The sequence below is a fragment of the Montipora capricornis genome, chromosome 11, assembly GCF_036669925.1.
Source record: "Montipora capricornis isolate CH-2021 chromosome 11, ASM3666992v2, whole genome shotgun sequence".
NCBI lineage: Eukaryota > Metazoa > Cnidaria > Anthozoa > Scleractinia > Acroporidae > Montipora > Montipora capricornis.
The window spans coordinates 35,966,214-35,993,713 of NC_090893.1; the positions used below are offsets into that span (position 1 = coordinate 35,966,214).

Sequence of the window (27,500 nt, forward strand, 5' to 3'; positions counted from 1 at the left end):
GATGACAAAGGTGATGGAGAACATTGGTTTGCAATGGAATCCAAAGAAGTGCAATGTCCTCAACATGAGAAGCGGTGTTCTGGTTGATGTACCTGAAGGGTTCAAGTCAGGAACGTAACGGTTCCTAGGCGCACCGGAACGGCTGCTTCAAGAAGAGGAGCTGGCTCTGCAGCGTGCTACTAAGACCTACCTGCAGAGACTCTCACTCATCTGGTGAGCCCACTGTCAGACACCAGTGCTGTTGTACCTTATGTAGTCCCAACACTGGTGTCTGACAGACTTGCGTGACATCGATAGGAAAGCACGGAAGATCGTGTGAGAGAGTGGTGGCAAGCACCCACTAGAGCTGAAAGTGACTGTCTATCTGCCAAGGGCTCTGGGAGGACCTGGAATGAGATCAGTAGAGGAAGAGTACAAAATGACTAAGATCAAGTCGGCCATTAAGCTGTACAGTAACGAGGACTCCACCAAGAGCCTGGTGCGGGCGTTTGAAGAGAATGCAGCACATCAAGGTCATCAGTCGCTCGTCAAAGAGGTTAAGACGTTTGTAGAGGAATTGGGAATCGCCCTTGACCTGAGTTTTCCGCACCACAAGTGTTGTGACAATACAGATGGAGCAGATGTGCTCAGAGATAAGACCAAGAGGCACTTCAAAAAGGTTGCACTGGAGCGCCGGAAAACTGATCAAGGAAAAGAGAGGGCAAGGAAAGCTCCTTGCAGCTACATGGGAGGATGACCAGCTGAACCAGCGGGGATGCTTAGCTTGGCTGAAGAATTGGGATACAGCGCCTACACACAGCATCATGGGTATGCTCGAACTTTATGAACAGCTAACACCGACAAAGGTCTATCACATACGTAAGACCTATACCAAACAACCTAATGACACCCTATGTAGACTCTGTGGCAGAATAAGTACCTCTCGCGTCATAATGCCGCCTTCAAAGTCTGTTCTGGAAAATGCTTAGAGAGCTTCAGCTTTCTTATACAGTGCCACTGTGGTATTCTTCGGTCGTTCCCAAACCCATCTATGAGTCAACCAAGGCCCAAGCATTTTGGGACATCCCATTCTTTGCAGTAAGTGAGCAAGTGAGGCAAAACAGAGTGAATGCGAGATTTATAGATCACGAGAAGAAGAGAGTTTTGGCGGTAGAAGTAGGCTGCCCATGGATGGCGACCAGAGGAAAAAAACAAGAAGAGAAGATCACCAAGTATGGCTCCTATGCTGGAAACTCAAACAGCAGTTCCCAGGATATGACATTCGGCAGTATAACATCATCATAGATGTCCTAGGAGGGTGGTCCAATGAGGTAGACAAGGCTATGAGGGAACTATTCGGGGCTCGAGGAGGAGAGATTCTACTCCAGATGAAGAGAGCCGTCATCTCCCACACCCTGAACATTACCCGCACACTGAAAGTGATGTCTTGTCAACGCCCCAGGTTGGCTGGATAGGGATCCATATGGCATCCATACGTTTTCACTGTCATAATAATAATAATAATAATAATAATAATAATAATAATAATAATAATAATAATAATAATAATAACAACAATGATATCAGATAGCAGTTTATTTTTATCTTCACTTACTTGTTTATTTGTAAGTGTCTATACTATCCCCGAAGTTCATGTTACACATGTGAATATTACTGTAAAGATGTCTCTAATGTCCTGGGTCTCCCTACTTTATTTCCAGTTCATATCTTGAGGGTTTCTTCAAGAAAAAGCAGGTTTGACAGAGACAAAAACAGCACTTACAGATCTTTCCATGGTATACTGATTGTCTTTGGGTATTACTACCATGTGTTGCAGCAAGTAATTACACGTTTTTTATCTCTTTTCTATCAATAGTACCATTTGACACCTTGATATTTCCTTTTTGAAAACGATATCAAGTTTGATTTCTAAGAGTTTTCTCAAGGCAAAGTGGGTTTGGCAGATACGAGGCACCAGCAATTCCGAATATTTTGATCAGGTGCTTTGGATATCACTTGCTGGCACATCAGCTTCTTCTGCACAAAAAGGCCACAAATAGTAAATGAAATTGCAAAATTCTTGTGTGTGGGACAGTAAATATACTGAAATTGTTTCGATCATTGGGGGAGCCAAAGTGCCACTTTAGGCGTGTTCCTGTCAAGAGAAACAATTTGCAAAGTTATTTCCTTTTGAAATGATGGTAATGCCTTTGTAATTGCGCCCGCAAATGGTTAGACTTTCTAGTTTTCTCAGATGAGGACGATAAAGTGTTGGCCCTGTCTCACATCACTTGTGTGGGATGTTAAAGAACCCACACAGTTCGAAAAGAGTAGGGGATGTAGTCCCCAGTGTGGTGGTCTCTCACTCATTCTGTTCTGGTGTCACCTTTGTAAACTACTTTCAAACTTCCCCACAAGGTCAGTTCATTGACCCTAAAAAGCCCCTAGGGGAGTGGATAACTACATATTTATTCATTACTCATTTAAGACGCACATAATGATGATGATGATGATGATGGCAAAATCAAGTTAGATAATGCAAATATACAATCCAATGCACATTTTCGCATAAGAGAGTGGTAAAAAAGTAATACAAAATTTATAAAACAACATTACTTTTGTCTCATTGATCCTCGCAGGGATCCAAACTTGTTCTTTAACAGAGGCTCAAGTTGTTCTGTTAATTTTGTGTAATTCCTTTCTAGTTCCTTTTGATAAGCACGTTGATCAACAGTAATCAGATGCTTGTTCTTTTGCAGTGCATCGCTACATCTAAAACAAAGAGCAAGACAGTTACAAGTAGATAAAAAGTGGTCTAGAAGATACAGCTTTTCAATATCCATGCCTGCTGTGCTCTACTTAATCCGACTGCAGAGTTAATGGTTGTGGAGGTAGTTTCCGCAGACATGTTGGTTCAGGTTGTTATTGAGACCCAAAAACACACGTAACAGAAATATGTTGTAGTTCTCTAGGCTCTAGGGCGAGAGCGAACTGTAACTTGTTGGACATTGGTAATGGTTGAGAATATGCCTTTGGAAACAAGCACATCTTTTTCCTTCTCAAAAATATTTGTGTGGCTTTTTGTTATGAGATTTATACGTGAATTCATTTGATTCCAAAGCACAGACTTAACTGATTAGAGTGTAATGTGAAGTGCTAGGTTTCTACCCCATATGAACCATGTGAGCGTTAGCCCTACTAATGGAAATGGGCCCACACAAGGACAGAGAAAATCTCTGACCAGGGTGGGAATTGAACCCACGACCCCATGGGGACTGAAGAACTTTCCAGTGATTGTTAAAAGTTTTGAGTCAAAGACCTCGATGCAATGACCTTCCTCTGTACAACAGTTTACCAACCTTTTGACAAACTCCTTAAATGAAAGTCTCAGTCTGTGATGATGTCTGGTGAACATTTGTGTTTCTCCTTCTTCGTTACATTCCTGACCATGACATAGAAACACCAAAGCAATCTCCAGTGGACCCTTCAAAAACAAAGTTACAAAAGATTTACTTTACATATTGATTCATTCACAAAATTAACAACACCAAAATATTTGTTTTTACCAAACCAAAGATTAACACTTTCAGATTAACAATATGATAGGACGATTCTCACTTGAGCTTAGTTTAATGGCCGTCCAACCTCAAGTCCACTATAACTAAGCGGTGGAACATACAAACTGGACAGTGGAGGGTTAAAAGTTGGACTCCCATATTAAGCACTTACATTAATTAACAATTATTATCCAATAAGCGGCATTTGATCTGAGATGGTAAATAGTCAAGCTATGACCAGTCTCATATCCAACCAGCATGAATGGAATAACTGATTTATCAAATTCTAATCAAATTCAGAACAGTTTCAATAGACCATATTCATATTTTCAGTACTGGACTGGAACTAGCTTGCAATGGAGGCTAATGCGGGGGAATAGATTAAAAAGTATTTGCATTTGAAAAGATTCCCCCTCGTTAGCCTCCATTGCAAGCTAGTTCCAGTCCAATACCGAGAATAAGAATATGGTCTATTACAGAATGACATCATGTTGTCTCGGTTTTACAAAACAACTGATGCAATCAGTCATAGTGTTACAAGGATTGGAATTAGCTGGAAAGTTTGCAAAGGTCAATGTCATGCAATGTGTTGTTTCAAGAATTTTCTAGAACTGTGACTTATCAGTTTCAAAATAGTTTGTGACTTGTAAGTTTCAAAATAGAGTTTATTGTAATATCTGTGCATAGTTACTTTTGGAAACTTCTAGACTCTCTTCGGATACTTATATAAGTGGCTGTCAAGTCTACAGTCGGTTTCTGGGGAGTGCAATACTGTGAAAGAAGTCTTCAGGAGATTTCATCAAAGAGAAGGACAGTAATTTGCCTGTGTCAGATAAGCGTAGAGAAGTATTCAGTTAATTGTACTGAGATTGTACTAAGAGTAGTCGCTAGCTCGAGTTAAGTTGTCTCCCGTTGTTTACAGTTAAATATATTGCGTTTTGTAGCGAGGTTATAATCTTTCTGCCAGCAGAGATGTATCCAGAGTGCATCATTGCATCCTGGGACGCAATCGTCTTCCTTTTGGATGCATAGAATATGGAACAAAGGGTCCAATTGGACGCAGAAAAAACATCAAATGTTCATGCAAATTACGAACGCCAGCGAAAAAGGTGACAACAGCACATTTCACAAGGAAATTGAACATTCCCATTTCTCACAACAGAGAAATGATCAAGTTCCTTAAATTTCAAGGTAAGCTGTTATTTTCGGATTTTTTTAGTCGAATATTTTCATTTTGTCAACCATTATGCCCAGCTTCAGAAGTTCAGTTTTGAATTTGCACGTGTTGCGTGACATGATCTGAGCTGTTTTTTTAGGTGAGACAATCGGTGACACTTTTGATCTGCCGCCAGTGATAATAAAACATTTCTGTCAAAGTTCAGTTTGTTGCATGCTTTCCAAGTGAATTTCAAGCATTAGTTCGCTTATTGTGAGCGAAATGACAGAGAATCCAAAGGCAAAGTATGTTAAATTTTTGTTTTGTGCGACCCTGTTGATATTGATTCCTGGCGCGCATGTGTCATCGTCTTGGTTCTTGTTTTGCACGTATCTTTTCTGTTTTCCAAATTATGCAACTTTTCTTCCGAGTGTGTTAAAATTAACGTGTATGTATTAAGAAGCTTGATTATTAACATTGGCCATGGCGTAGTCACGGCTGCACAGGCCAACGATGAACTGTGTATCGATCGCTTACATTTGTTTATATACTCTTTTGTTCCTAAATTACACCTCAAGTGTAGTTAAAATAAATGATGCTCTTTTATGGAAAATTAAGATTCAGTTCTGTTTTTTTTGCTGTGGAGATCTAGATCATTTATCAACTGGAGCCAACAGTTCCTACAGTATACGGATTCCTTGAGACGTTTTCAATGTGATCGATGGAGCTTTGACAGCCCATACATTTTGATCGATGAATCAACAGGCACAACAGTTTCAAAGAAATTGATTGGTTTTAAGTACATATTCGTTGGGAGGGATAAGACTTTATTTTTGTGCAATTAGAAATCTGAAAGGGTACTGCAGCAGCAATTAAGAGGCAATAGATCGCATATTAATTCTTGAATTTTAATTAGCTGGACCCCCAAAATTTTCAAAAAGGGATCCAGAGGACCCCCAAATTTGAAGTTACCGCAAATTTAGTTACCGTAACAATACATAGTCATCCAGTACATGAGCTGATAACCGAGATAGAGTGAGCCAATAAAAACAACAGATACTCAATATCCGAGATTGAGAACTTAACAAGTCAAGTTATACCCGAGTCCCTTACTTAGCGAATAAACTGAGTCCTCAGCCAAAAGGCTGAGGATGCAGTAGTTCCCTATATGGGCCAGTGAATCACGTTTAAGTCTCCTCCGAGACTCCATTGTCCTAGAGTATTAAGGTAAAGAAACGACATACAAGACAGGCTTGAAGATTAAGTGAGTGAATTTTGAGGCAGAACTGTCCAGACTTCTATGAAGTGGTTTTAGTTACCAAGAGTTACTACGACTGTTAAAGATGGAATTAACAAAAGGCAAATAAGCATCATAGGGACTTTACATATCATATGGATGTGAGGCCTCGAGTCTGACCTGATTAACTGTGGCACCAATTGATCCCTGTAACACCATTTGTAGCATTTTAGGATCAGGCGGCTCCTGTCGCACTGCACTCACAAGCTCTTTGGTTCGCAATTCCATATCTTCAATAGCAACTTCAATAGGACTAAGCACCATCTACAATGCATCAAACAAAAAAATTTAAAAATGGCTTTAAGAACAAAAAGAAGGCTGTGAGTAAAGTTAACCCATTGATAAACATATCCAAAAACTTGTATCATCAAATTGACATTCAGATTGCAACATCAGTATTAAATCTGTCATGTCATTTTGACGAACTGGATTCAAGTTGTTGCATGATCACCAATGGGATGCCACCATCTTCAGTGGTATCACATCAATTTTAATAGGTCTTGAAAATAGCAGTCATGTTGTTTCCTTCCAAAAGGATTACTTTCTTCAGGTTGTAGAGTTTATTTTGTTACGAGGATGAGAATTACTTTTAGTTTATCCCTCATACAATTCCAGACTTTTCTAGAATTATCTTACAATCTGTAACATTCCAGAAATTCCTCTGAGGTAACTCAGCAGTTTCCATAAAAAGTAAACCTTCTAATATATTATAAATAGCAACAGAACTTTCTAGAGTAAAAGTACAAAAGCAGGCTCCTAAGTAATAGAAAGGACTCTCCTTATTTGCCGAGGGCTTACCCTCGTGGCTTGCTGTGATTGAACTTATGCAATGGATGCTATACAACTGTACTGCGAGGAGGCTTTAATCTGACTGTGATAACTATGGCAGAGCTGTAACCTTTGACCTTGCTATATCCGGAGAGAAGAAAGAGATGATAGGCAAAAAGGGAAGATAAATAATTCATTATGAAGTCCTCCGTAAGAGTTTGTGTACACAGAAAATCAAGTCAGTGGAAAGAATCCAGTGAATCAAGAAACTCAAGCATTGTTGTGTCTAGACGGTGGAACTTGGAGTTTTTTTTTTTTATTTAAACATATTAGTAATTGTTTGCCCCAAAAGCACCTAGGCTTATCAAGGGGAGTTATCAACTTGGAGTTCAAAGTTAATCAAGATCAGTACATGTATGGCCATGAGAGACAGTAAGCCTGCTTTACGAACTGCTTGCCTTAATCTTTAACCTAAGTAATGTAACAGTGTATATATAACTAATTCTTAATAAATAATAGTTAAAAGGGTAACTGCTAGTTGTCACACTTTTGTTGCGTGTCTCATACCGTACTCGGGAGATATTTTCACTTATGTCTTGTTCCCAGACATCTCTACGCTATTCCAGCACGTAACAATTTGCATTAATTTTTTTCCATGGAAGGTCCTTTGAAATACATTGTACGTTTTACATTGTTGAAACCATCTCTTCATCTGGTCTGTAGTGATGAAAATGTTATGGAGCAGGGCAACCACCTATATGCAAACTTGGACAAGGCTGAGTCTTTCACAACTCTAGGGTTTCTTTTCTTTTAAGCAACATGTGGGAATCATATTAATCAACTTGAAACAGCTTGACTTAGTGTAGGAGTGTTGATGATCATAAATTTAAAAATAAAAAAGTAAATAACATAAATAAATAAATAAATAAATAAAATAGTGCTTTGTGCACTAGTATGGTACAAACTATCTAGAAAGTACAACGTAAACCAGTGTATAAGAATGAGAGGGCAACTTTTTTTTCCTAACCTTTATTGACAATATTGTAATCAGTTACATCAATAAAAAGTAAAAGGTTACGCTACCAAAAATCATGCTCACGCCCACTACACACACAAGACGGCAATTACTTGGGTAAACGCCTAATTATTTTACAGAGTGACCATAGCGAGTCATCCTTGTGCTTCCTAGTGTAGGAAAAGGCCCCATCTTCTATTACATTCATTAAAGAGTCCCATTTTTAACAGCAATATATCTTTCTGTCTCTTTTTTAACTTCAGTTTTATACAACAAGTTTAGAGAACAGTTTGACCTCCTCCATTCCCAGATACACAATCTACTTAGAATCAGCATATAATTTAATATTTGAGTGTCAACGTTAAATTTTCATCAGTGACATCTGTCCACCAATCAACCAAGCATTCCCAAAAAGCCTGCATGTGAGAGGATTCAAAGAAAAATTGATACAGACGCTCTTCATTTAAATTACAAAAGGTACATTTATCAGGCAAAAAACCAAATTTTTAAAAGCTTAACATTGGTAGACAATATGAAATTCAACAATCGGTACTGAAAGATCCATTCATAGGTTTCACTCACAACCTTGTGAGGCAAGAGATATCTTCAACATCAAAATCAGCAATTAACCTATTTGCCACATTTGACAACTCAGCTTTTTTGGATAACAAAAGTTTATAAAATTGTTTGCTTTTAACAGATTTGATATCAAAACTGTTATGAGCAAGATGGTGTCAATGATTGATTTGAGTTGCCCTTGGGTGGAAAATAGAGAGGCAAATATGGTAGTGAAGACATCCAAGTACGAGCCACTCTGTTGGGAGCTGCAACATCATCATAGACATCCTTACAAGGTAATCACCCCAGACCTTAGCCAAGCACTTAAGCAGCTAGTTGGTGACAACAGCAAAACAATAGCATCACGAATGCAGAAGTCAATAATTACTAGCTTGCTCAACCTTGCATGCTCATTCAAGATCTTAGGCTAAGCAACATTCAAGTTGATAATTGAAAATTAATTTTCGGAATTTTCTTAGTATTTAGACTGTATTCTATTTTCGTATATTTTTAGAATTTCATATTTTTTAGAGATACATGTGTGCAGATATATTGCCTGTTATTTTATTATTCTTAATGAAGAGAACAAGACTTTTAAATTTGAAAAAAAGACATGTTTCGGCAACTCCTGTGCCATCATCAGTTTGTGGATGGAATAACAATGATGTACAGTATATAGCGGAAAATTAGAATAACAATGGTGTGATACAACAACTGATTACAAAGAGAGATTAAGATTTACATGAAACAATTGATGATTTAGGGAGGGTTTCTCCCAATGAATGTGCAATGCGTCCTTCATTTTTAATTGTTTCTGTGTTCTGCTATTGCACAAAAGCAGATTCGCAGAACCATTCAGCGTTTTTGTGACAACAGCTTTAATATCAAGCTAGTGTTTTCTTTGTTCAAAATCGGCTCTTTGTTTTTTATTTTTAAGCATTTACAGGAGTCACCTGGGTGTCGGGCACTTTGTTCGAGTCAATGCTTTGTTGTCATAGATCAAGCAACAACACGGAAAAAATTAAAAATCAAGATTGTTACAAAATTGCTGCTTTTACGTCCTTTTGGAAACGTTATTTCATCATTAAATTTGTATATTGTATTAGATTTTTGCATAGGATTTGAAGTCTTCGTGTTGATTGTTACTGTTTGCTGCCCAACCAGCACATGTAGGTCTGGGCATCCAGAAGCTAAAATACTGCCATGATGATGAATTTTATTTAAGTGGCAAGTGTATTTAACACTGGGGCACTATCTGGGGAAACTGTATAGGAACAAAAAATCATAACTCACGAAATTACACTGTAAGTTGGTTCTTGAAGAGAGGGACATCCATGCACATTTTACAGGATTGGTAAGGCGGCTAATTCTCTTTGTTTGGCTGGCTGATACTAACGTAAGTGTTTATGTAAGCCAAAAATGTGTGTCCTTCTTCCCGACCACAGAGTTGCTTAGGGCATGTTAGTGTTTTGTGTTTGAGGTTTGCTTATTACAAGTGTTATTGCAACCTCGAATTTGACTGGATTAGGAGAGGATGCAGATATAACATGTTAAGAGAAACTTTCGCTTACATCTATATATTTAATAACAGGGCGGGACAAAAGGCTGTCCGATTGCCCGGGCTAGTGAGCTCTCAAAAAAGTCCACTCTTTGAGTTCCATTGTTTTTTTCAAAAATCCATTTTTCCATTGGAAAATATTATGTCGGCCAATTCGTAAATTCCTATCTTGCAAACTGTTTGATACCATTTAATACCTTCTTCTCGATTTTAGGATGATATCCTTGTATTCATTGAGAAATCTTTCAGTAATTTTTGCCCCCTTGTGATTCAGAATACTGCTAGTTTGTAGCCTGCGTTAACAGCGTTTGAATAAAATATTAGCGTGAGAGTGTCAAATTAGCAGAAAAATAAACTGTTAAAAACAATCTACATGTTTAAAACTAAACGTTTTAACACGTACATTGTGTCCTTCCAAATGCTCTTCACAACATGTGTACACATATGAAAATTGTTGCAGGCACATGACCTAGGAATATGTTGCAGCGACATGTCCCTCATGTGAACTTATACTTTTATAATTATAAAAGTGTCAGTTCATACTGTTATATTTATAAAAGTACCAGTTCACACGAGGGGACATGTTGCTGCAACATATCCCTAGGAAATGTACTTACAACATTTTCATGTGTGTGAACATGTCGTGATTTTGTCCCTGCTACATGTCCCTGCTACACGACCCTAATGCATGTCGCCTCAGTGTGTACTAGACACCTTTTTGTTGCTGCAACATGACCACTCGTGTCTGCCCACGTTAATAAAGGTTGGAGGGAAATCAAATAATTTTTGCACATTAAATAGATTCCATTATCGTCATGAATAAGAAAAAAATGCGATTAGCTCCTCAGAGACTTGGGCTAGTAAGGTAAAATTACAGCTTACCAAAAGAACAAGTTGATGCTTGGAATTTTGTCTCACCCTGAGTAAGCACTCTTTTGGGACTATTCCGCAAAAGGAGTACACCGAATCTGATTAGGTTTAACAGTACTTTAAACAACTATTCTGTTATCACAAGGAACAGAACACTTTTCGGAAAGTGAGAATACATCAAAACCATAATACATATGTTAACTACAGATGTGGAATGACATTTTGGGAAAAAGATCACAGCAATAGACCAATTTCGACATATTAAAATTCAGTCTAAAACAAAAGGCATCATCGCGAGGCTCTGGGGAATAAACTCATAAAAACCCTTACATTTATTCCCAGAGCCTCGAGATGATATCTTTTGTTTTCGACTGAATTTTAATATATCGAAATTGGTCTATTAATTAAAGAAGCCTAAAAGAACAAAAAGACAAGCTTGAAGGTGACAAGAGTCCATGACCGCGCAATTGCACTGGACACTTCTCTACCACTTAGATTTCAAGCCATCTCAGATTCCAATAATTGCAAGTTTCGTCTATCTCCAGTAAAGTCATGATGATCTTTCGCTTTAAAATTAGAGTAACTGTCATGTTATTGTGCTATAGCTGAAATTTTTCTGAATGCACCGATTTTGGCCAACAACCAGCAAGAAAGTGGTAGCCACACCCTCCAAACATTTGCTCCAAGGAACCTTTGCAAGAACCATTCTGTTTCTTTTTATGAGAGAAAAAAAAAGACAACTATTATGTTGTTGCCAAAGTTAATCTCTTTCTTGCCTTGACACAAACTGACCTGTTCACGGTGCACAACATTTATTCTTGTCTTGACATAAGGGAACGAGTTGGCAGCTGTCAGGATTGTCTTCCTTTTGTACTGTGTCACAAGCTCGCCATGGGCTTTGCCACTCGGCGTGAAGGGTGTCACATACATAAATCTCCCTAGTAACAAATCAACACCCTTCAGTTAAGAACAGCAGGATGCCATTGGTTGCACAAGCAGATCGACTCAACAATAGTAATCACTTTATCAGCCATCTACCACCCCCCACAAAATATGTAAAAAAATCTTTTAGGTATAATAGTCCTGTTTAAGGCGGTTGAACACACTTTCTCCATAGTCAACGGTATTCATTAAAGGCCAGGGCAGGTCTTAATCGAAGGTGAAAAATTATTTTCTCCTTCCCACGATGGTCTTGGAAATGTGGTGTAAATTTGCTTCCACTGCATAAACATTGTGGTGCTTTTGAAGTGAATTAAAACCGAGCAAAATGCTTCACATGAGCATTCATTCAAACTTTTGAGACCAACAGCTGTTTCACCAAATGTCTTGCAATCTACTCATTAGATTATGCCAATTTAGAATTAAATAGTTCCGACTTCTAATGAAATGTCTATTTAAAAAAAATCTGAAATTTAACAGAAAAAAACTTGGGAAAAGTCAAAAATCCATGTGTTGATAGCAGCTGTTATTTCTAGTTTGAGTAAGCAAATCCTGCGAAAAATCTTATGAGTAAATTTTGCATAAATGAGGGAAAAGCACCCTTTAGGTCTTTTTTAGTGTAAGTCATTATTTACTGAGGCAGAGGCTACTGTTGGCCATAAGCCATTTGGCTGGCGAATTGTGTCAGGCCTGGAGAAGACAGGTTTTTTTCTATGCAACATGTGGATATGTCATCAGAGCTAGTTTATTAACATGTCTACAGTTAAACTTTTTTAAAACTCATCCGTTTCATTTTTCTGTGCCGTCAATCACTTTCACCATATCCAATTGTTTCATGGCAATATTGCATTAGTTTCCGATCTACATCTAATGCACCCAGTCAAAACCAGAAATGGCTTAACTTATTATTTGAAGCGTAAAAGTTTAAAGAGCTGGCTATCAAATTCTACTAAAAATATCAAGGTTTTAAAGAGCTCTACAAGAGTACTTTTCATGTCTACAGTGAATTTGTTTTTCTCTCAATGTCTAGCACAAAAGCACCAAAACACATGCTCATGTTTTGCTTCGTGCAAAAAAAACAAAAAATAAAAATGTGGAGTAACTGGACAAAAACCATAGTACGAGAAAAATAATCGTGAAATGAAAAAATATGTTGGGTGAATGTCAGGCTACAATGATAGACAAAAGTAGTAGGGAGGGTTATGTAAATGAACCACACCAAAGCTGCATTTCAGCCCGCTTCTGTTAAAGTGCAAAAGAAATAATTTCTCCTTCTCTTCTATAGCCCCCCTCCCCCTATTCAATGTTGGAAGGTAACACAACAATTTCCCACTAAAACGGTTCAGTTTTGAATCGGAGAAGCAAAGAAGACATCAAATGTGTTCACCTTCCCAACGGTTTTGTCAGTTTTGTTAAACAACTTAATCTCAGAAAGAAAGAAATCTCTTGCTGTGCAAACAAACTCCTCCCACGAACACCTTCATAAGGGTTCTCATAAAACTGAGCAAATCAGCACTTATAAAGTTTTCGTCCCTTAAACAACAGTTTTATTTCGGATTCACTCAAAGCAGTTAGGCAAAATGGATGAGAAATACGAAAAAGCATAGGAACACTACAGAACAGAAAACCTGGGGGGGGGGGGGGGGAAGGGAACTCCCATATAAAAAGGACAGGTGCTCGTCGGAAATTTTGAAAAGAACTCCTAAGAGGTACCAAGATCCTGCCTTGTGAGTGTCACAAGACAATGTTTTCCCCCTAAGAAGTACCAAATCATGGGTTTTAAAGGACAAAGATAAAAAAGCAAAGTGACTTGTCAAATGTCTCCTGTCACAATTTTTTGGTTCAATACCCTACAAGGTACTGCTAAACCTCCCGCTGTAGACCTTTCGAGGCTGAACACCCTAAGAGGTACCAAAACTGCTTTTTTACCCCCTAAAAGGTACCACTAGCACCCCCGTCCTTTTTACATGGGAGCCATCACAGAAAATTACAGAACACTTTAGAAAATCAATAGATAACAATTTCTACATGTATGGCATTTTTCTTGACATTGCAAAAGCGTTCAACATGGTAAATCATAAACTACTACTAAGTAAACTTCGGAAATAAGGCATACTGTAAGAGGAATCCCACTCAAATGGTTCACCAGTTATTTAAGATAATAGGCAACAATACAGTGTATGTGTCCATGGAAAATACTTTGTCCACTAAGTGAACAGTTGTCTGTGGAATTCCAAAGGAAAGTACCATAGGTCCATTGCTATTCCTACTGCACATAAATGATAGTGTTTTTGCTTAATCTAAGAATTTGAAAGAACTTGAATCTAACATGAACCAGGAATTGAAGAAGGTCAAGAATTGGTGTGACAAAAATAAGCTCTCAATAAAAAAGAACACAAACTTCATACTAATTAAATCTGTGCAAAACAAAATAATTAGATTTACTGTTAAATATCATGTTGACAAATAAACAGGGTACCAATAATAAAAGATGATAAAATAATTGGAAGTATCATATTTGTCTTATTTATAATGGTGATAGGACTGAGTGAAGTCCAATTCAGTCTGTAATCATGAGTAATTAACAAAAACAGACAACCGCGCAGCGGGAGGCTGATTTCTTTTATCACGAATATGATTACAGACCGAATTAGATGACATGCACAAAGCCCTGTTACCAACTGATCATAACCACAACAATTTCCGAGAAAACAAATGCAATCCTTTTTCACTGTCTAACGTTACAAATTCGCCAGTTTGGAAAATCCCCAGTTTGGTTGGGTAGGTGGTTGTCGCTATGGTTGATAAATTCTGTGATAGGTGGAGTAAGTTGAGTGCACTTAATGTGATTGGCTGACGTAACTGTCTGATTATAGCCAAATGTCCGATTACAACCCTACACAATAATTAGTGAAAAATAAGCAGTTAATGCACCAATCAAATTTGAGAAAATTGTAATGGTTACGATTAGTTCAACAATATCAAGAAATATTGGAATATTTTTAATATTTAGTCGTCATCTTTCCCCTCAACAACTTACACCCCATTCACACCAACAAGACAAGCGGGATCCCACTTGGGACTGACCTGGGATCCTAGGTAAGATTGGTGGGATCCTATCTTTCTTAGTCTGTATGCACGTGTGTTCTTTATGCTCTACACTTTGGCCGTTATCTCACTCTCTCTTGCTTTCTCTATCCTCTACCCTACATGTACTCCCTACTTCCTTCCTTCCTTTCCTATGAATGTGTGGTGTACTCGTGTTTTGTTTGTTACATAAAAAAGTCTAGAGACTAACTTGAAAACCTCGGGATTCTTTATGGCTCTAGGCATTTCCTTCACAAATTATGATGTCTTTTTAACAAATAGCAAAAGATTAACCATACATTTAATTGTAAACTATGTATATTCTCTGATGAAAATAAAGTTGTCACAAAACAATGTTCTCTTCAGTCTTACTGTTTTGCAAAGACCATGGCTGAGTCGTTTAAAGTAAGGTGCCTTTAAACAGGGATAAATACAATGAAAACCTCTTATTGGCTTTTATGCAACTTCACATGTAAAGTAACAGATAAACTAATCCCCTAAACTATAATTGGGATTTGTTAATCGGCCACTATCTGACATTTCACCCTAGCTTACTTTAACGACCTTGCCTCCATTGGCATTCTGTAACTTAGAGGTGGAACATCCGACCTATTCTTGAGGTTCATCACCGGTTTAGAAGTCTGGTATTAAACCTGTGTACTAGCAGGTGGTTGCCAGTATACTCTTCGTTTCATTTCAGTTCAACTCAATTTGAAAAGTCCTCTTTTTTCCTCCAAAGTAAGAACCCACGACACAGATCTGTTCTGTTTCTAACATTTTCAAACCCTGCTACTCACTTATATTGAAATTCCTGTCAAAGTATGTAATGCGGTCCTTCAGTTCGTATTCATCAAAGTAAGGATCAACAAATGTCAGTTGGATGTAGGCCTTATCAGGATCAAGCTTGTCTTGCTCAACAGCATTGGAATCTTTTAGGACTTCAACAACATCAGCACCAAACTTTTGGCCGTAAAAAGCCTGCCAAAACATAATGTGAAGTCATTGCTTCAACACACACACACTATGATTTTACGGGGCAAAGGAGGAGGAGAAACCACCGCCTGAATGTTCAAATGTTTAATCCAAATTGGTGAAATAGAGGTTAATTACACTAAAGTTCAAAGCCGTGAAGGTTCACAAGACCACTGGATGGGATTTAAGGTCCAAAACCGTGTTACCTTAAATTGGATGCAAACGTGGTGAGAGAAAGTGTGGTATGAAGTTTCTCGTCAAAAGAAACAAATGAGTGGTTGAGTCTACTCTTAAACCACAGACCCATTGGTGAAGCTGCCACTCAAACTATGAACTGCAGTGAAGGCCTACTTTGGCAGAGAGAAACTATAACTGAAACTTCTCTTCAGTTTCACTGCACTAAAAATGGATATATGCATGTTCACCACCGCCAAAGAAACATAAACTTGAACTAATAAAGCACTTAGTGGGTGTGGTTGCTCACGGCCTTATTTGTCTAAATATGGACTGGGATTTTTTGCGTGAAATGCACGCTTTTAGCTTTTTAGGTCGTCACAAAAAGTGCAACTGCATATAATCCAAACAAATTAAACTACCTTTCATTGAGTACCGCTAAAAAATGGTACCCAGGGCGAGTGCACTGTGAAAAGATCGACTCTTTCACTCAAATGTGTATCCTCCGAAAAATGGTAGCCATACTCATACTCCACTGTAAAGATCATGAATGTTGTCAGATGACCTAAATATTGCAAAATATCAACATTGAGTGGGAGGGAGATGACTGGTACAATGAGTGTCCAGGATGGTAGTTTCGATTTGTTTGCTTTTGTCTTTCATTCATGGATACCTGTAATCGATGTGAAACCTCTGGTAGCTTTGTAATCGCTGGCTCTTTGTAAATATATTCTTCACCATCCAAGTCACCAAATTTTGATCCATAAAATCCAACTCTGAAATATGTTCCCAACATGCGCTTTCCTTCCTGTCATAACAGAAAATTGAACCATTTAAAGTAATGCAAAAATTAGATAATTTTGACTTCAGCTGGAGGCAAGTTATGGAGGTTGCTAAGAATCTAACTTCAATTGAGTGCAATGATCAGCTTCTGCATGATATACATGAAGATCATCTATTGATGCTTTTTAAACCCAGTCTATGGAGAATTATTAATCTCACTCAATGATAAAGTGCATTTCAATATGGCTTAATTTTGATGAATCAGGCTTCACCGTAAAACAATAATAATTTTTTTATGGCCTCAGGATTCTGGAGATAAAATAAAGACTTACAGTGTACAAGCTTAAGTGGTTTCTATTTTTAGGCGCCCCCAGGTGCACCAGCAATCGGAAGTGCTCAAGTTAGTTTGCCTTTGACTGACTAACCAAATGTTTCCTTTGCATTATTAAAAAAATATTTCAACATGGCTTGATTATTGCAATATTTGAATAAACGTTTGGTTAATTGCTTCTACTTTTCAGCAAACAATCATTATGTACATTAGTGGAGGGGGCAATAGATTACTGAATTGATTGATGCTGTGGCACTTGAATGGCCATATACCTTGGGCGATGGGAAAGTTTCGTAATCAAAGCTAACAAAATGAAAAAGTCTGACTGGGGCTTGCCAAAGGGGAAGTTTGAATGTAACTACCAGCCACTACACAGATAAACAATGAGAATCCTAGCTTACCGTTTGTATAATCTTGCCAAAAGCGTCTGACAGATTTTGGTGAGCCTGAGTTAGTTTCTTGTAGTCACGTCTGCCTTCTAGTATAGGTATAAGCAATTTGTATACTTCGTTTACACACTCAAACAACTGAGCACGAGAGAAAGTGCTAGCAGCCTTCTCAAGCAGTGCTACCAAGCCATTTTCACAGAAATATTTGCCAGTGCAAATGCCTTCTTCATCCTAAAAAAGATGAAGTAAAATTAAAATGGAGCATATATCTACACACGGTAACATTTAAACCTTCAAGCTTATTGGTTAGGTATGCATGGCAATGACTGAAAGGAAGAAAGAAAGAAACCCAACTGGAAGGAAGGAACCATTGGGATTTTTTGTAACATATGCAAAAGTAAAATAACTTGAATATTTATTACAAATTTAAAAAGTGGCCAGGCGCCCATTTCTCGAAATTCCCGAAACTTTACGGGCCATTTCCAGGAGTCACAATTCCCTTAGTATTTCGACAATGAAGAGGCCTTAAGTCCTCAAACTTCACAGTCACATTTCTTTAGCTACCTTGAAAACATGTTAAAAGATCGGCTTTCCAAAACAATCAGTTCGCAGTTTCAAAAATGGCTTTTCGGGACTTTCGAGAAACGGGCCCCAGCTCGAAGTTGACTTCATAGCTACGTTTGTAGAGCACTGCCATGATGGTATCGAAAGAGGTCATGGGTTCAAATCCAATTCAAACTTATATGTTTATATGTAACTCCCATGACTGCCATGATTGAAAATCTTAACATATTTTATTTTGCAGTTACAATAAGCTTTTTTACGTGGTAAGGCCCCTTTATACTACAAGACAAACCATTTCACGGAGGAAAGCATTGATTCAGTTTGTTTTACCAACTTTCGAGGTCTAAGTATCTGGGGCCCTCTTTACTTTTTTTCTGGTTGCCACAAGAAAGGAAAGGAAAAAAAGAATTTAAAAAGGTATTTAAGCCCAATTGGATGACATAGCATGATTTCAGTTAATGATACAATAACTCCCAAGAAGTCCTAAAAATGAGTAAGATATACTCTAATATATCTTCTCGTCACTCTGCATCCATTCTTACTTGGACATTGTTCTTTCAGTCAGCCGTGGCCATTTATGGTAAAAGAAAAAGTACTGAAAAGAGATTTAATCTGTTTGCTCAAACTCAATTACACCCACTCGGACTCCATTTCAGCTAATTTCTTGCCTGTTAGCCAGATGTATCAAGCAAGTACTAAAAGAGAGTAATATAAAGCCAGGAGGAGAGGATTTTTAAATTGCTTTCTTTTTTCAGTAGCAACAACTGAAGTATTCCCTTTCCCCTTTACTGCACAGAATGAGAGTTATAACAGACGTTTGAGACAGTGAAGTTACTTGAATCTAATGAAAGTATCACAAGAAGAGACGCCAGTGGTTATTTGGTGAATTGGGCTGTAATAATGCAGTTCTTTTGCATTAAAAATAGCAGGATTTTCAAAAAATGACTTGCTGAAGCTCTACGTTCAATGCATACTGTATTATAGCAATTAATGACAATTATAAAAACAGGAGCAAGTATTACCCTTTACAATCCAAAAACTACATTAATGTCAGTGTTGTGTACACGAAAGAACCATCATTATTATAGCCACTGAAGGAAGATCGAGCCTAATCTTGTTTCAACTGAAATCTGCTCCAACAGCAAAAGTCACTGTCAGATTTTAAAGCTTAAATCCTCAAAGATATGTTACATAAAACAATAACATAGTGCTCACAGGTGAGACAACATCATCTGAGATAGCACTCTCCTCCAGAACATTGGGTGTAATTTTCTCAAAGGAAACACATCCAATTGGTAGCTCTGGCTTGTCTTCCAACATGCTGAGATATTCAGACACTAAGCCAGCTGTATGAACCAGACACATGGCTGCTTCTACATGGTTATTCAGCTAAAAAACAAATTAACAGCAAATTAATCACACACACATTGGCAAATGAGGCCAAAGCGACTCATTTATACACTTGGATAATTATATCAAAGTGACTGAAAAGCAACACTTCCTAGTTTCAAATCATTAACCAATATTCAAATTATAACTTCGCTGCCTCTTGAGCTTTGTAAGGAATGCTTTTTTTGATCAAAGACACAGTGATGCACCACCCTTTACAGGGACTATTGCAAGCCTTATTAAAAGATCACTGGATGATGTATAAGATGCATCTACACAGAATTTTAGCACCCAGTGAACAACTGAACACTTTGCTGCCGTACTCTGTAAAAATTTCTTTCAGTTCAGGGCTCACCCAATACCCTGTAAGTTACTTTGTTTTTGTATTTTTTTTAATCCAGTGGTTTTGGTGAATTCTGAAACTAGGCCCGAAAGTTCAAAAGCCTATTAATGCTAATCCCAGATTAAAAATTAACTAAGGAGTTCATTTCTCTATTCCCAAATGATGTTCAACACTGATATTCAGCAAAACTTTACATTACAAGAAGTAAATCTTGAAAAACAAAAATAAGCAAAAGAAACTTTCACCAAAAAGTTGAAAACATGAAACAAAAGTTTACGCTAATCCTGGATTAAGTTAATCGGCTTTAGAACAACCGAGCCCTGGACTATTAATAAAGCATGAGGGCCACTTATGACCAAGAACGCACGTAATTAGATGCAAGCAGAACTCTGATATCCAATCATCAAGGTATGCCACGTAATTCCAGCTACAAGCCTGTAGCTGACACTTATTGCTGGAAATAGGGGTAATGTTATTCTTAGGTTACGGTGAAACACAGTTGTTTATATCTTTGAAGAGGAGAGCGGAATATCACCATGTGACTTAACTTTAGTTAAAGAACTTCTTATCTTGCTTCAAATTACCTCGCCATGCTTGGCAGCCATATTGGTCAGCCACGTCAGTCTTAAATCAGGTGAGTTTTGATATCTGCAAGGTAAAGGCAAGGTAGTTATGTGCCACTAGAATCTAAACTTAATTTTTCTTTCTGTTTCAAATTTTGAGAAGTTTTTCCCTTGAAAGCCAACTGACAAAAAATTCATCTTACTTTGAGTACAGTTCTTAGATTCTATGGTCCGCTATTACTCACACTCAAAACTGACCTGCAAGTCCCAGATAGTTGGTTCAAGGAATGAATAATGTGAAAGACTCATTCGATTTAAGAATGCAGCATGAGTGCTGCATGCTAAACTAGTTGAGTACACACAAAGTGCCTGATAAGGCAATTACAAAGTGTTTGACGTAATTTTTTTCTTCAGCCCAGTTCTCTCAAGATTTTAGAAGTTAGTAACAGCGGACTACCAGATACCAAAAAAAAATTAGTGACAAACAAACAGACTTTGGAAATGTAAAGAAAGAAGGAGTGACATTTTTGATCAAAGTAGCACTTTAATTGAGATAAAAACAAGAGGAAAAAGACACCTGAGAAATATACATGAGATGATTTCTTAGTATCACTTAAAACCGTACTCAAAAAAACCTTCTTTGAATTGCTTGACCATGGGATTCAAAACTTGTACTACTAGCTTACTTACCCTTTAGCAATCCTGTACATTAGATCAACCAACATTTCTGGATCCTGGACAACAATTGAAGCAAAACAAGCACTCAGTTCCAATCATAGTATTATTTAATTCTGCAGGATAAATAAAGCTTTTTATCTAATAAAAACAGATGCAGCAGTGCCCTCAACCACTTTGGTACACTGCATTAGTTATAATCCATAATACCGGTAACTTGATGTTGAAGGCTTCATTACATGAAATGTTTAAGACGATGACAAAAGTACTTGGCACCACCCAGCTAGATGACAGACGTTGCTAATCACATTAAAAGCTTGTCCTGAAGTCACATTGTAATGAAGGCTAATTAAAAATACCTCTTGATATTCTTTCATTTTAACTGTGTCCGACAAAATCATGTGCAAATTGAACACCAGTTCTCTAACCTGAAACGAAATTTGGAGATTGTGAAATCATGTCTCTGGTGGTATGAGATGGGAAAGGACAATACATTTAACTAAAACTGAATTTAAGAAAAGCATATTTCCAGCCTGTGGTCAATTTCAATTTTCTTTGTTCTGTGTACCTGATCTGGGAAAGTGCTTGTTCTTAGCTCCTGATCTGATTCAGCATAAGTTATAATGGTCTTCAAGGACCGACGCAAATGATCTTCACTGAATGTCTAGAGGAAAAAAAAACAGTATCCGGAAGGACTGATCGTCAACAGCAAGGGACAACCCAACTCACCTTAGGTATATTTGGACATTTAAATTTTTGGTAAGCAAACCAACCAACCAAAACTATTCAATAACAACAAAAATACAGCACAGCAGCTCGTTCATAATACTTTTATGACACAAAGAAAAAGAAATTCACTGACATGTGAAGTTCCAACAAGGGTGGACAGGGACATTGTAACTTGCATCTTGACTCGAGCAAAATTCTAAAAAAATACCATTTAAAACACATGGTTAAAGGTGAAGGATGATACAACTATATCAAGATGATAATAATTCATTTCAGAATAACAAGCAGATTCCATGTAAAACACGACAAAGCTTTTCAAGGTTTCAAGGTTTTATTTTGCCATGATTACATATAATGTATCCGATTTATTAAAGAAAATACAAAAAATTGTAAAAAAGGCGAGGAAGCCCATAAAGAAACTATACGAGCTTATGGAGCTATGGGCTTCCTAAAATTAGACTAGGAAATTAAGTTTAAGATAACACTGGGACGTAATAAAATATATTATTAAAAAGGATGAAAGAGTGCACACACACACACAAATGTATCCACAAAAATACAAAAGCATAAATACTTCGAAGAATTTGATGCTACTAACGATAAAGAAGGAATCTTTTGAGGTTTTTGCAAAACTGAGCGGTAGATCCAGATGACTTAATTTGACTGTCAAGAGAATTGAAAAATTTAGGGCCTTGGAAGCGGATTGAAAAATTTCGTATATTAGTTGGAACTAATGGAATATAAAAATTGCAATTGGATGAGTTTCTAGTATTATAAGGATGAATATAATTAGCCAGTGTAAACATGTCATTAAATGAATTCGGAAGTAAACCTTTAAAACTTAGAGATTTCGAAAAATAGGATCTGTATGGGAATCAAAGGGGACTTTAGCAACAATTTTAATTGCTTTTTTCTGGAAAGTAACTATTCTTTTTAAGTTAGAATTATAGGTCAATTCCCACACAGAAACGCAGTAAATTAAGTATGGATAAATTAAGCTATAATACAAAAAACCAAGAGAGGCTGTAGAAAGGCCAAAACTTGACCTGTTCAGGATACCAATTGGACATGTACAGGATGCAGGCTACCCAGCTATACAGGATACAAAGCTAAGAAGGACAATAATTGTTGTCACCATTGGAGCCTAGTTTCATGTCCTAGTCTCCTCTTGCTTAGTACAAATAATTAAAAGTACCAACAATCCTCAGACAGGCACCACCCAAGTCTATAATTGACAGCAAACCTACATTTCCAATTTCAAAGTTCTGTCTCATCAAGAGATAAAGAGATGCGCTGGCTTGAGCCCGAATACTGATGATGGCTGAGCTGCAGTGGTTGAGAAGCCTGGAGCACAGGTCTGCACATAGCTCTGTGTCATCTTCAAATAGTAACTCTGGAAACTACAAAGATAAATGATTGGCTTAAGTTAGGGAGAACAGTAACTGTTCTATAATTACAACACAAACGACTGGTGTAATGACAGAAAGATATTGCCTTAACAGAAAGCTAAATGTGCAATAGTCAGATCGATCTACCCAGTTGACAGTGACGCTTTAGTAGTTTACAAGATAATTCATATGCGAGGAGTGACTATTTTAGATAGAGGTGATCAATTAACAAGAGATTCTTAAGTCATAAACATGTAAGCCCACCACTGGGCGACAGCATTTTGCCTGAAGGGTGAACTTCAAAACAGACTGTGGTGTTGAGGCAAGAGCAAAGACAAGACAACTTGGTGTCAAAGCTCTCTTAAGAAATTATTAATTTGATGTGAAAATCGCTTTTTTGCGATTTGTTACATAACGTACCGAAAGTACCGCTTAAGTGTATCGCTGGCTCACGTTCTATATGTAGATATCTGAGTCTAGTCTCCTTTGCAGCTGTTTCTTGCGACGTAACACAACGCTCCCCCCAAAGAAACTGCCCCACACATTGGAACCACATTCCTTTCTTGGATTGAACCAGTCCCAGCTACAAATCCATTTTCTAGAACTGTATCATGTGACTCGACCAATAATACCTCTCGCTTGATCAATGCACTAGATCACCACAAATATGCAGGTCTGGGACCGGTTGTTCAAAAGCCAATTTATTCTAGATTAAAAGTTAACCAAGGAGTTTACTGTATTTCTGTATTCCCAAATGCTGTTCAACTCTGATTTTCGGCAAAACTTCACATTAGAAGAAGTTGATCTTGAAAAACAAAAATAAGGAAAGAAATTTTCACAAAAACGTTGAAAATATGAAAGAAACGTTTACACTAATCCTGGATTAAGTTAATCAGCTTTCAAACAACCAGGCCATGCTGTTTATATTTTTCAAAGCGACTGCTTTTGGCCATGAGCAGGAATAAGTGGAGAACTGAAAGAATGAAAGGATTTAAAGACATGTATAATCACCTTCTTCGATATTTTTATTGACTTCAAAATCAAATCTTCCCGTATATAGCTAGAGGCCGACAAAATGAACGAAGCTTTGTTACGGTTTTTGCATGTAAAAAGTGGTATAAATCGACTCTTCTAACGTTTACGCCTCCTTTTTCAATTACTTTTTTTTCAAAATTGTCCTTCTCCAATCTTATTTTTTCTTATTTTATCTTTGAACAATGTCGCTCTAAAAATCAGAAATTTTGAATAGGTTCAGTAGCTCTTCTGGTACCTACTAGATTTTTTCAGTCTTTGCTAATAAACCTTCCACTGACTGTCAAAGCCAAAGAGCTAAGTAGGACTAGTTCTTTTAAATATTGGAGTTAATTTGTGCATAATTCTCACATTGCCCTTAGAGAGCGAAATTGTTTATGGATTACCTTTAACAGTGACACCAAGATTCGCCTATGGATCGTAAACCATTTCCCATCACTTAGCCTACTAGACACCATCCACAAAAACATAAAAGATATGTGAATGCATCACACGGTCTTCCATAAGAACACGCACATTGTTCTCAAATGCTTACTTTGTATACAATTGATCTTTGTGTAGAAAACATGTTTTGCAGCACTCTCTCACTTTGATTGCAGTTGAGACAATGTAGCAGCACTCTCAGTATTCCACTAAGAACCACACGCAAAGAGTCTGAGGTTGCCACAGTCTACAGATGAGCACAAAATGTTCATAAAAATAACATAACTGATGATAATCTTAAGTTAGTACGAACAATCAATTCCTTTAAAAAGAAGCGTTTTATGGAGCGCCATTTTCGATCACTTTAGGCTTACTTATTTCACTATTATTGTGAAATTCTTTAATACTTCCTTCCTTCGTGACAGAGATGCTGTATTGAGGTGAAATGAATACTCCAATAAATCCCAGTACAATTTAACTGTTACCCTCCTCGGCTCTCCATATCTAATGACATAATGTTCCTCAGATTCAGTAAAATTAACAATTATTCCATGAGCGCGCGTTGGATATGAGATGATAGATAGCCAAAGAGGTGGGTAGCGTCGAGTTGGCTATAATCATCTCATATCCAACAAGCACGAGTGGAATAATTGTTTTATTAAAAACGCCCCCAAAATAGAGAAAACTAGACTACAATAAGAATAAAAAGGCCCAAAAAATCACGCATGTGCTTGCCGTGTTGTAGATCGTGGCATAATGGCTCATAACCCATGATGGCTTAGCCAATCAAAACTCTCCAATTGCATTATCCAATGATCCAGCTTTTAATAATTAACAATTATTCCTTGAGCCCGAATGGGCTCGGAGTCAATAGCCCATGAGGCCAAAGGCCGAATGGGCTATTGACTCAGAGGCCATGAGGGCGAGAGAAATAATTGTTTTAGTAAAATCCAACTAGTTGGTCAAAAAAATATCGAGACAAAACATCTTTCGCTAGTTAAAGCTAGACTTTAATTGTTGTTTTGGTTTTCAAAGCTGGCGCTTTTCGCTACAAGTGGGCTATAACAAATAGCCTACTAGTAGCTCAACCAATCAGAATGCAGCATTGATAATAGACCACTAGTTGAATTTTACTAATGACTAATATTCTCTATCATTCATGCAGTAAACTGTTATACGTACAGAAAACAATAAGAAGGTAGTGAATTATACAAAGTATTTGTATATGTAAAGTATATGTAAGTCCAACCTGAACCAAGTGTTCCAGTGAGTCGAGAACAATTGAGTTCACTTCAGCTGCCAGAGAACCCTCAATTTGTGCATTGACTTCTGCCTCCGGTCGAAGTCTGTAATAGCGAGGATAAGGCAGATGTAAGAAAAAGAGGAATGTCACTATGAAACAGAGTTTTTTATGCATCCCTTTGACAGCAGATGGCAAACATCAGACTGACATTTGCTTTAGCTTTAAAGATCAAAGAGTCTTGTTTGATTTTCGCCCATTTCTCACCTGTTATCAATCTGTTATCTAGCATCTCCTCAAAGAGAGAAGTTAGAAGAATAAAATTCATGCTTTTATGACATGAAGCAGTTTGCAATTTACCATTTCATAATGTTAAATCTCATGGACAGGGTCAATGAGGTGACATAGCTGTCTTGCTTTTTACACAAACAACAGCAACTTCTTCATGGTACGATCTCTTACATGGCACAGGAAAAACACCGTTTCCTCTGGTACATGTATAAGCATTGAGAACTTCTGCTCTGTTAAGATGACAAAACCTTGGGGCAAGGGCCATGTTCTTCAAACCTGATGTTCATGTCTCTTCTACCTTGACAAGAGCAATGACTACCAACCTTCAGATTTAGTAAAGAGTAGGCGATATAAGATAGCAAAGAATTTTCAAAGTCATTTCACATGCTTCACTCGATTATCTGCTAACCTATTCTCTAGCATTCTCCAACTATGGTAAATATGAAAAAAAGTTTAATTCTGGTAAGTGATCTGGACCATTTAGCCTTAGATTAGGTTCTTCGACTTGTACTCAAATCTGAAGACTGCTATTGATGCATCAGATCCCACAAACCTGTCCTGTTGCTCAGTTGCCTGTCTCCATTGCGTTTGATCTTTACGCCATCTTAATCTTGATTCCATGCCTGGTGACTGGCCTTTCTCTATTTTAATAACACAAACAACTCTGTAGTGATATCATTTCAGTTTCTCTCTGTTCAAGGGAAAACTGCAATGGTATGCTACAAAGTGGAGTCTTTCTAATGTAAAGGAGGATCTAAATTTCAACATTTCTGTTAATATGACTATTCTCTCCACCAAAAGTGAGCATATTTGATCATTTTATGTGTCACACTCGTTTCACAAAGTTAGTTGACATTTGGACTAAGCTGTGAGTGGCATGGGTCTAAAAAAGGCAAAAATAAACACAAGCAAGCCTTAACTGTACATATACTGTATAAAAGCTCTGATTGGTTCAACTGATTGTCTGTCTCTGTTGTGATTATATCTCTCTTACCCAGCATCAGTCTGCTATGACGCTGCATCATTTCTTTAGCTGCTCCTTTGTTTCCCAGCATCATCTCTTCTAGTTTAGCTTTCATCTCTTGCTGTGCTTTTGGCCTTGGTGCTGTAGGATAATGTGAAGACTTTTGAACCTTGCCACTGTACTCAAACAGAGTGATGCATAAACGAAGAACATCGAGCAGTAAGCCCAGTCTATAAAGGTAAATGCAAATACATGTACTTTATGTTAAGGAGAAGAGTGCTAAGCCATTTTTAGAATAATAATCAGAAATTAAACCAAGGACCGCAAAATGTCCAAAACGTCCAATTACAGTTATGCATCCAACAATAACCTTACAAAATAATTCAATGTGTGAATCTGTGAGCCAAAGGGCCATTGCTGGCACGAAAGTCTGGGTGACCCCTCAAAATTAATGGTCCATATCGCC

General features: G+C 37.5%; 1 protein-coding gene across 1 annotated transcript in view; it reads right to left on the reverse strand.

The window, feature by feature from the left end:
- LOC138023675 (dedicator of cytokinesis protein 7-like) overlaps positions 1 to 27,500 on the reverse strand; it is a 160,054-nt gene that overhangs the window by 6,454 nt on the left and 126,100 nt on the right. Inside the window, exons 30-47 of the mRNA XM_068870717.1 lie at positions 27,065 to 27,264; positions 26,624 to 26,711; positions 25,789 to 25,885; positions 24,652 to 24,786; positions 22,944 to 23,096; positions 21,830 to 21,892; positions 21,536 to 21,631; positions 21,327 to 21,395; positions 20,983 to 21,026; positions 20,314 to 20,377; positions 19,213 to 19,386; positions 17,446 to 17,664; positions 16,604 to 16,738; positions 15,582 to 15,762; positions 11,551 to 11,696; positions 6,110 to 6,253; positions 3,339 to 3,463; positions 2,596 to 2,751 (exon numbers count right to left, since the gene is read on the reverse strand). Of these exons, the coding sequence (XP_068726818.1) occupies positions 2,596 to 2,751; positions 3,339 to 3,463; positions 6,110 to 6,253; positions 11,551 to 11,696; positions 15,582 to 15,762; positions 16,604 to 16,738; positions 17,446 to 17,664; positions 19,213 to 19,386; positions 20,314 to 20,377; positions 20,983 to 21,026; positions 21,327 to 21,395; positions 21,536 to 21,631; positions 21,830 to 21,892; positions 22,944 to 23,096; positions 24,652 to 24,786; positions 25,789 to 25,885; positions 26,624 to 26,711; positions 27,065 to 27,264 (2,289 nt within the window). The remainder of the gene's footprint in view (positions 1 to 2,595; positions 2,752 to 3,338; positions 3,464 to 6,109; positions 6,254 to 11,550; positions 11,697 to 15,581; positions 15,763 to 16,603; positions 16,739 to 17,445; positions 17,665 to 19,212; positions 19,387 to 20,313; positions 20,378 to 20,982; positions 21,027 to 21,326; positions 21,396 to 21,535; positions 21,632 to 21,829; positions 21,893 to 22,943; positions 23,097 to 24,651; positions 24,787 to 25,788; positions 25,886 to 26,623; positions 26,712 to 27,064; positions 27,265 to 27,500) is intronic.